The 11,199-nt window shown below is 36.6% G+C and overlaps 1 protein-coding gene across 1 annotated transcript; it reads right to left on the reverse strand.

Moving 5' to 3' along the window:
• On the reverse strand, positions 3,163-7,942 carry LOC18771147 (triacylglycerol lipase SDP1). The gene is made up of 3 exons (XM_007203250.2): positions 5,462-7,942; positions 4,674-4,817; positions 3,163-4,427 (listed from the first exon to the last, which is right to left on the reverse strand). Exons 1-3 carry the CDS (start codon positions 6,875-6,877, stop codon positions 3,435-3,437), a joined length of 2,553 nt encoding a protein of 850 aa, XP_007203312.1. The 5' UTR covers positions 6,878-7,942; the 3' UTR covers positions 3,163-3,434.

An 11,199-nucleotide genomic window follows, 5' to 3' on the forward strand; every position in this document is an offset into this window, starting at 1 on the left:
CTCTACCTGCTGAAGAAGATGAACAACAAAGCAAGTAGCAAGCCCAAGCCGAGCTTTTCCCAGACACCCACCAACTTCAGATGCTAATAACAACGTGGAATTGTTAAAACTCCTTGGCGCCAAGCCAAAGCACATGTTTCCCCGCGAAGAAACCCAAAAAACCCAATATTCCAACATAAATCAGAGGCAGAAAAGAGCAAGCAGACATTTGACCTGAAAATTGGGCATGGTAGGTGTTTGTGATTATGTCCCAATGACCCAGGTTCCTTGTATTTTGAATAGCGCTTCCTTTTTGGTTGTGTTCGATCAAGATTCATGAAAAGAGAGCAAATGTATTTTTGGAATGTAATTAATAGGTGCATTCTTTGCTTTGTGTCTAGTAGAGCAAGCAACATAGAAAACTATTCCAGTTAGCTTTACTACTAGTGAACCTGCAGGTTGCAGCTACCTAGTTTGCTTTGTATATATCTTATGTATGCTCAACCGATTTCAAGGCAAGTTATTTTTTCTCATTATTTGACAATGTCTTGATGCTGCGTGTTATTGCTCAAATCAAATGGTGATTGTATGGGGTTTGGAGGAAGGAATGAAAAACAGAAAACATAATGACTCGGAAAAGGGTGATGATAAATTAAAAAAATATATGAATAATGAATGGTTTCTTGATATACAACTTGGCTAGATGGCTTGCAGTTTGCCAATAAGGCTTCGAACCTATCTTCCTTCTCAAATGCAAGTTTTCTGCAAAAGGAAATGAAACTAACGAAATAAACAGCTGCTTGCACATGAGATCTGCACTGGACTAGGCGGAGGAATCAACAAATAGCTGTTTATTTTGAGCAATCTGATTCCGATTATGAGGGGACTTGGTGCTAGACAGAAAAAAGTGAAGAATGCCATCCAAGGCATGTGATATATTGTGTTTGAATTAATGTAGTCTATGGCTTGTGTAAATAATTTGACTAATTTATTACACTATGCAAGAAAATAATGAATAGATAAATCCATATGATCTTTCCAAATCTAATAAATCTTATGATGTAAATATTTAAAATTCAAAAGTAAAAAATCTTGATTATAGAAATTCATAAATAAAATCCTATAAATCATTACATTATGCTTAAATTCAGTGGACTTTTTTTAAAAAAAAATCTCTAAATAGTCTTTTAAAATCCCAATTGAATACAACCCCTAATAATACTTATTTGGATGACCTAGGCTAGGGTATTAATTTAGCTTAAATAAAAAAAAAAAGTTACCTGGGCTTTAGCCTAGGTTAGCGTGCTAGTGGGTATGTCCTTGCCCATCGGATTCCGAGTCTATGCATTTAGCATTGGTGCATTTACACGCATTTAAGATAATATTAACCACTCGTTTAATCTAACGGATTTTAAGAGTGCTGCTATTTTTTACTTATTTGTCCTATTTTCCCACCCAACTTATCTTCAAATTTTTAAGGACAAATTTACCTATTTGTAAAATGAATTTTAATGACAAATTTACACATTTCTCTTTACTTGTCTTGTTTCTCTGAGAGATAAGCTCAAGAGGAAAAAAAATCCAGGTTGACTCTTCTTTGTTGTATCACTTCCTCAAGTCAAAGCGTAATTTCTCTCATCTTACTTTTCTATGTTTCTTTGTGTTTATTCTCTATCTTGTGAACCATTCGAAAAAATTTGTAGGTGGGTTTTCTTATTTACCCAAAAGAAAAGAAAAGAAAAACTAAAATTTGTAGGTGAGTTTTGGAGTTTCTGAAACTGTTTTTTTTTTTTTTTTTTTTTTGTGGGATGCTTGTGGTTCAATTTTAGTAAGATTTTGGGTCTGTTTGCTTGAATTGTTTTTTTGTTTGTTTTTAGGTTAAAGCTCAGTTGGAACTTTTGCTGGTTTGTGAAGCTAATTGGAACAAAATTGGGGTTGTTTTGAACTTGGTTTTGGAGTTTTTGGGTATCCCTTGAAGCTTTAGAATGGTTTGACTTTGGGTGTTTAGCAGAAGTACATATATTTTGTTTGGTGAAGTTGTATTTTAGATTCAAGGAGTTGGAAAGTTGTATTTGAGCTTTATTTTGAATTTCTGCCAAATTGTTTTGAAGCTTATGCGAATGGCTTGACTTTGTGGGACATTGGCAAAAGTTAATTGGTAGGTTATGTTTGTTTGTATTTTCATCAAAAATTGATTAAAGGGTATTTCAGGAATAATGGTGAGTGGAAAGATAAGATTGTTTTTTTCAAATTTACATGATGAATGAAAAAATATGATAAGAAAATGAAAATAGCAGCACTCGATTTTAATTGTTAAGCATAAGCACAACAATAAAAAAATGAAAAAGCTCAAACTAGAAAGAAAGGATGTATACTGATGTCAAGGTGTGAACAAGTAATTCATAAGACCCTGGCCTGGACAATAAATATAATTTACTTTCCCAACCTCTTTTTTTATTTATTTTAAATTTTAGTTTTCTTTATATACATACGCATATAAATGATAATTCACAGAATCAACGAAAATAATTCATAAATAAAAAAGGCTAAACATGAAAGGATCAATGAAACTCAAATAACAAAATTTGGCATTATCAAACTGAACTTACAACAAATCCTGCAAATTCAAGATAACTACCAGCGCTATGTATTTTATGTTCATACAGGATGAATGAACAAAATAGAATAATCAAATTTAATCTCCACAATGTAAAAAGGATCTAATTCTCAATAAACTGAGTCTGGTTTCAAAACAAATAATCACAGAAAACTGATACACAAGATTGGGTGTATGCAATCAAGAAGGCATTTTCTCATGAATTGACGTTTCTAGAATGAATAAAACAACTAACAAACACAATACAAACTTTGATTTGTAAAGGTCAAAAGACCATGTGAATAAGATCAGGAAATAGAGATTTCCGTTTCAGTTAGTTTTCATTTTTTTAACAGACATTTAACAGATAATCAGAGAATACATGTCCATTCTTCTCCCTCTGATAATATTAATTGTCGAACTTCATATTAGAATTATCAAGAGTCAAAACTTCAATGCATTAGTTCTGTAGGAATCTATATGAAAGAAACTTAACCGATGCAACTTCACAAGTTCAGTAGACAAATGGTTTCACATATATAATCAAACTGCGAGAGAGAGAGAGAGAGAGAGAGAGAGAGAGAGAGAGAGAGAGAGAGAGAGATTTTTTCATTCATTGAGCCATATGAATCTCATTTGTGTACACAAGTAATTTACAGAGTCAATGGCTTCATGGGTGCAGAATTCAGAATCAAATTCTTTATCAAGGTACTGCAGAAGCAACTGAGCCAAGTTAACATGTATCCTTGAAGCAGTATTCTTAGTACTTATTTCAATCTGGAAAAAGTATGAACTCCTCATTCTGTCAACAATTGTACCCAATTGTTTAATAAATCTCTTAGCAAAACAGATGTTAAAATCAATCATCCACAATGCTCTGATGATTACAATCATCTACATTAGGTTGATCCGTCGACTGGCAATTGGGTGCCGTTTCTTCTAAGCAGATGTCTGAAGTGATATCAGCATCACCGCATTCAGATGCAGATCTAGCATCCATGTCCTTTTCCGGACAATCAAGTTGCACGCATTCAGCAACTTCACTGCCGTAATTTTCCATGTCATGAGTACTCCTACTTGACAATGTTAAGTCTTCTTTCTTCACAATATTGAATACAATCCCATTATGTATCCTTTCAGGCTGCAAAAGATCACCTTCAGTCACCATAATGCTTGAACCATTTACTGAAACCATACTTCCAAAATCCCTCTTATCGAATTTAGTGCTTTCGGGACTTCTGTCAGGTGTTGTACCCCTTGGGCTTTGATAATACTGATTATTGCCTCCCATCTGAAGCGTTGCTGAGTTAGGAATAGCCAGAAAACTTCTGTTCAGTTCAGCATCAATGTCCAAATTTTGGACAAAGTCGACGAATTTATTTGCTGATGTTGTTCTCATCAAAGGTCCACCTGATCTAGTCCAAGAATTAACGTCAACGCTCTCAGATTCACTGTCACTTCCATCATGTATATTGCGGTGCGTTTGAAAGTTTTTTACAGAAGGAATTGCACTGGTGGATGCACCAATACCTTGATGGATTGAGGAAGCACCATCTCCAAAGTCTTCAAGGGAACCACTTGAATTCTCACGAGCAATACAATTCCAAGAAGGAATTCTTCTTGATGCACTGAATTTGACTGTAGTAGCTAGGCCATGAGAAGAAGCTGCAGCTCTTTCAGCACTTCTTTTGAGTCTGCGCATGTGGTTGAGAATTACAACACACTCATCAAGAGCAAGCTCAATGCCACAGTTTGCTTTTATGGCCGAGAGCTTCTCCCAAGTGCATCTTCTACCTTGATTGGCCGCCTTTTGAAGTTCAATATATGTTGGGTTTTGTATAATTTTTGAGTACTGGTAAATAAGTCAGAAAAACAAATGGCTAGTTAGTCTCCATCTAAAGGATTATTCGAATTGGTCCACAACAGAAACAAAAAATTCAAAATACTCCAAAAAAACTTAATTTTGTAATACTTTGTTCAATTTAACCAATCCAAAGTTAGTTATACTTTAAAAAATTTGTTAAGCAAGCACTATAATGTAAGGTTCCATGAAATACTGACCAAGCCTAATTCAGTAGTTAATGCTTTCTCCCCGTACCTGAGCAAGTGTGGCAGGCATAACAACAGTAACGTCACCCTCCCAATCTTGAGCAAACAGTTTCGCAAGTCCACCTAATGGAAAACCAAGTTCCAGGATCTGGTTACATCTATGTTTCACCTCCATCTCAGCAAGATGAGCAAGCTACACAGTTAAAGACTAAAATGGATTAATTCTCATGTCATCAGAATGTCGAAGTAACAAAATCATGTAACAGAATCCAAATACGATATTACAACCAGTGGGCAAGAACAGATAAGCAATCCTAGCTCAATGTCTATTCCTTTCAATAAGGTGCTTGCTGATAAACCAAGACGATAGACTACTGTAATTTATCAAGATTGTTTTTGGCAAAAGCCATTGGAACTGGAGTACATAAAGATGTGGCCTGATGCTGAGAACAAAAGAAATATTTCCTAAGCCAGTAAATTCTAACCACAATTTGAAACTAAATGGATTTCTCTTGCTGAAATCCAAACCACATGTTGGTGATGCAGCCAGGAATTTATCATAAGCTGGTATCCCAACTGAGAGAAATCCAAACTGGCTTGGAGAATCATACAACATTTCACCAGCTACAGGAAAACTCACTTTTTTCTTCTAATTTCTACGAAGTTGTTAGGTGTGGAAGAAAAACAGAGAAAAGCAGTAAGAAGGCAGAAACAAGTTGATAAGGCAAAGACCTTTCATATTCGCAACGAGAAAGTAAGACTACACAGACAACTAAAACCATTGGACAAAGACAATAATTTTAAAAAGAATCTGAATTGAGGTCTATCAATACATACCTTGGCAGCAAAGTTGCCTCCACAAGCTCTCACAAATTCCTTTAGCCTTAACAATGGTGCAATGTGAGGATTTGCCTGACTGACAATAAAATGATTAACGTTGAACAGTTCTTTCAGCTGCATCATAGGTAAATCTATCTCCAAGCTACCATCCCTCCATCTACGCACTGGCATTGACCCTGCCTCTGGACCCAAATTAAATGGAGGATGATAAGGAACAATCTCTCCACTTCTATCTTTTGCCATTAGTTCCTGAGCCTCAAAAAGGCCTGGAAAAGCACAAGAAGCTGTCACTGCACTCCATATAACAACATGAGGTGAAGTCAAGTAGTTAAGGCATCTAGGTGGCTCGTGCTTCCTTGGGGAGCAAACAGTTATCCCAAGAATTCGACCTGTCATGTCATAAGCTTCTTGGAATGTAAGATTACTCGTTAAATGCCTTAACATCATTTGCAACTGCCTGATCTCATGAACTGCCCCGCGTGTCATGACCCTCTTGACAACTGTAAAAATCCCACCCATCTGATCAAAAAACTGCAATGAGTGCCAAGAATCCTCAAAGAAACTTTGGAGCTCAGGCCAAGACCTAGTGGCAACAACAGCACACATAATGGACCCCACACTAGAACCAGCAATTATTCTTGGCAAAAGCTTATGTTCCACCAGCGTTTTAACCACACCCACATGGAAAGATCCAAGAGAAGCACCCCCACTCAAAAGCAGGGCAGTTCTCCCAAAAGCATGTCTTGTTTCATGCATGAAAGCAAGCTTCTCTTCCAATGAGAGCTCTTCTGAGTCTGAATCACAGACCATTCTCAACTGAGTTGAGACCTCATCGATGTATTCCTTTATGAGTTTGGGAACATGAAGTTTCTCCTTGTGAAGCTCAGGGTTGCACATATTACCAAGATTTCTAACAAGATCTGCTCGCATGCAGAACATTATATCTCTGAGAGAACCCTCTTCACGACGGTGGTGGAGCTCTTGAAGCTTATTCCTAACTACTTCTTCATCATAAAGGTCTGATTCATTCATCTTTGGGGTCTCTTTATCAAGCATCCTAGCAGCATGAGCCCACTCCTCATAAGTCAATGCAGTTCTCATCATATTTCTCCAAAATTTCCTCCGATAAGCCATTTCAGCCTTGACTTTTACATTTGTGTATCGCTTCAACAAAAAAGCAATAATTGTCACCATTGCCAATATCCCTTGTGGATTTCGTGGATGCAACCATGAGAACATGGGAGCCAAAAAGTCCCTACATCTATAGATGAGACGCAACAATGTACGAAACATTTGTTGCCTCAACTGTGACAGTGACTTGCAAAATAAAACCCTGAAAGCAATAGTCCGACCAACAATGGTTGAAGGTCCAATAGGAAATGGATCAACACTGGCCTCATTGCTTATATCCATTTCTTTGGAGTAAGTAAAATGTCTGTATTTTTGTCGTTGTAGCAAAGGTATATTTCCTTGGTCAACAAAGCTGAAGGTTTATAAAACCTACAACAGCTCTTATAACTACAAATGTGGTTTTAGCTCCCCAAGTTTACAAAAGAATGAGGAACGCAATTGAAGGACAAACGAATCCTGGCAGTAGAATCTCAAATTGAATCGTACAGAATTAAAATAGAAGTCAATGAGATATGATTCCAAAAGTTCAATTAAGATTTATCTATTGCTTCAAGCTTTAGCTCAAATGAAATAAAACGGTACCCAACAAACCAAACAAGGAAAACCTAATTGCAAATTAATATCAGTTACCAAATTCTCCAACCGCTTTAAATCTTGAAGCTTTCCCAAATTCCAGAGAAATCCCCCCCCCAAAACCAATGGAAAAGTCACAACTTTGACCCCCAAATCCTCAAATTGCCCAACACCCCCCAGCTCAAAAGCTTGGTGGGTTTCCAAAACCTGCCCAACCAAGCCCCAAGGAACCCCAAGAATTTCAAATCCACAAAATTCAACCCAGAAAACTTGATCAGCAAACCAAACAAAAACCCACCTCCCAAATCAGAAACCCAACTGGGTTTTGCCTCAATTTTCTCAGGAGCAATCAAATTAAAAGCCAAATCGGTTCTCAGATCAGAACCTAAGTTTCTCACTGCCTGCTAAAGGAACCCCAAGAGATTGAAATTCCAAGCAACAAATAACAGGTAAGCGAACTTCAACAAATGGAACCCAATACACCAATAGATTGGATTGGATGGGATTTATGGGAAGTATTGGGAATTGTGAATGGATAAAGATATCAACGTGATGGTGACGCCGCTCTGATGGGTTTGAATTGGATATGGAAATCTCTTTTATTGAAGGCGGATAAGGTGGCGGAGAGACCACTCCGCGACCTATCCGACAAAACTATATTGATTGTTGGAAGCTTCTATTTATATTGCTATTTCAGGAAAGTGACAAACAAGATGGAACGCCAAGAAAAAGGGACGTAACAAAACTTCGAAATTTTTTTGGTTGATTGTAAGAAAGCAGAGGCTTTGATTTCGCGTAAACGAAAGCGCTTTTGGTTGCTTACAAGCTAAAAACAATGGCGTTAATGATGACGACCGAAAAATAGAAAAATTCGACATTAGAATTAGATTAGAATAGGAATTCCACATATTGTAAACGGAAAAGATTATGTTATTGCATCGGATGGAGAAATTTTTTTGGTCTGACAAATCTCTTTGCAATCTTTGGCTCCCACAACACCGACCCTTTGACACAATATCCTTATGTCCTCATTTCTCTTTTTCCGCAAGGCTTTTTGTTTTGTGGGTTTTTATCACAAATGGTTCTTGAGGTTTGTTAAATTATCACCTTTGTTTTTTTTTTTTTTTTTTGTCCTGACATTATTTGTCTTTTATGTTATACCTCACACATTAATTTGATCTTGCAGTGAAGTTCGGTCAAAATTTTTGTTAAATTGATGACGTGGCATGTATATGGTGCCCACATATCCATTGAGATCATGCCGCGTGAATCTAAATAAAAAATATTTAAAAATAATAATTTAACTTTAAAAAAAAAAATAAATATTTAACATTAAAAAAAAATTGGAAATTAAAAAAGAAGAACAAAAAATAAACTCAACCTCCCCCTCATTCCCTTTCCCCTTCCGTATCCCCCACCCTCCCATTCCCCTCATTCCCCTTCCATCTTCCCCACCCTTCGCCTCTTATCTATCTGTTCCCACCCTCAGCCCTCTCTCTCTCTCTCTCTCTCTCTCTCTCTCTCTCTCTCTCTCTCTCTCTCTCTCTCTCTCTCCCTCCTCCCCCTTCTCCTGCAAACCCCATCGACCATAGACCCTTGAAGGAAACATTTTGCATTTCATGACTTGGAATGAATTTAGTCCCAACATATAACACAAAATCGTTCTAAATGGCGAATTCATTTTGCTTATTCAAGTTGAGCTAAGCCTATTAGGTTGGACCCATTTTTGGCTAAGAAAGCTGAGAAAGAGGATGTCTCTTCTACACATCAAGAACTCCAAGTTGAAATGCCAAAAACCCTAACTTCAAAATGTCAAACTGTGGCTTAAATAGCCAACAAGAAGATGAGGAGAATGGGAATTTCAGCCATAGTGTTTCTTGGGCTCCTCTTGGGGTCATTTAACTTGTGTTGTCATACAAGACATGTTCCTAGTCCTGGGCTCATTGGGTCCTTGGGCTATTTCACCCTTTGACCCAAAATGCCTTCAAAGCCCAAATCGAGTTCAACTGTCAAACTAACTTCACAATTAACATTTCAATTGTGATTTGGGACTTAACCATTAATTCAAATCCTTAGTCAGAATAGTTTGACTTGGTCAACCGTTATGGTCAAACATGTTGACTATTGACTTTGACTATTGACTTTCAACGTCTTATCTTCTTTATTTGTTTCTCAAGTTTCCTTTATCTTCATTTGTTCCTCTAATCACATTTCTCAGTGTACAATACATAGGTTCCTTTTAGTAAGGTAGTGGGCTGACTCAAGTTCTGTGAGTTGATTTGTGAATTAAATCTAATTAATTCTTCCTATTAGTAAGGTCAATTATGATTGAACCTTTTAGTACTTCCACAAACCATGATTGACACCTAACAACATGTTATGGTTATCTGAGCTTAAAAAGGTGTAGGGAAGAACCTATTCAAATTGAAATGACCGTGCAATTGAATCATTCTCTTATACAATACACCTTATTCACATTATTAGATAATAAAATCTAATCTCGAATATCCTAATGTGAATTATTCCTTTATATGATTATCCTAGTAAGATTTGAAGACTACTTCTTTCAAATCTTATCCACTACTCTGTGCAGAGATTTGATCAATCATATCTTTGGAGTATTCTCTCTCCTTACTAAGAGTAGAGATTCCTTGTTGTACATTCATTTGTCTTCATGACTTTATTGAAAGTCCTGATAAACACTTTTAGGTCATGTCTCCTACAACATAACTGTATAGTTCCCTCTAAGACAAACAACATAGCCATAAGACATTTATGATGTTTTACGTCTAAGGATTAGTTTGCACCATTGCAATCTATGAGTTCTATTTTGACATGTGAGTAAAAACTTCTATTTTAGAACTTATGTATTTGATCGCATTCAGTGTACTTGTTATCGTGCAAGCATCTACACACATATCTAGGTGTCACTACTGTCAATGACTTGAGACCTCATCATTCTTTACGTATAGAGAAGATATCTGGTCTTGGCAGAATATCAACACCCAATTGATACTCCTATGACCATGAACATATTTAGAATTAGAGACTACGATAAGTCTCGATGTATGCAATCTCACTACATAGTTCTCATGTCCACTTATATATTCCTAGGACTATAGCTGTTTTACTGTTATGATAATATACCAATATCTTTCTCTTATTTGATGTTGGACAGTGTTGTTGTTAAAAATTTTGTCTCGTTCCAAAAGCATTGGGTAGAATTTTATACTTGTAGTGATATTCTAAGCATTGACATTGCGTTCATCTTTGTCAGAGTTGTTGTATTATACTGAAATTTGGTATAATATTTAGGCGTGCAATTACCAAATCGTAAAGGAAGTTTTGCAATTAGTGTATGTACTTGGCATGCAATTGGCAAGCTTTTGCATTTTCAGAATGGATAAGTATAAAGAATGGAAGCCATAAACTGTTGTATAACAAAACCAGTTAACTCGTGTCTTCATTCTCGCATCGATCGGCATCACTATATGTATTGATAAGAGTGACTCTGTTTATCTATACTACATACCCAGTCTGGCTAAAGTCAATGAGATTAAAGAGTACAAATGGGGCGGGGCTGGGTTGTCATGCTTGTATCTCTGTCGGTGGATGCTATTTTTAGAAGGATAGTGTCAAGTTTAGGAGGGAATTGGCGGGCTGGGGGGTGAATAATTTTATATTATCAAACTAAATGATTATTATAATTCCTTGTGATTGGGTATTTTGGTTGTCATAAGTAATGGTGGTACCTTTTCTGTGTATGTGTATAGAGATGGGTGATATAATAATTTTTTTTTCACAAATTTGGTTCAGGGTATACCTAGGGGGTCGTTTGGTACACAGTCTTGGCTTGGACTGGATTGGACTAAATTTAATACCATGTTTGTTTCATTTAATTCTAGTCTTAGATGGGATTGCTAATACCGGGCCCACTAAAAACACCTCATTAAGAGGGGACTATTAAGCCCATGTAGAAAGGGAGGATTAGCAGGGGACTATTAAGCCCATGTAGAAGGGAGGATAGCTAG

The sequence above is a fragment of the Prunus persica genome, chromosome G7, assembly GCF_000346465.2.
Source record: "Prunus persica cultivar Lovell chromosome G7, Prunus_persica_NCBIv2, whole genome shotgun sequence".
Classification (NCBI taxonomy): domain Eukaryota; kingdom Viridiplantae; phylum Streptophyta; class Magnoliopsida; order Rosales; family Rosaceae; genus Prunus; species Prunus persica.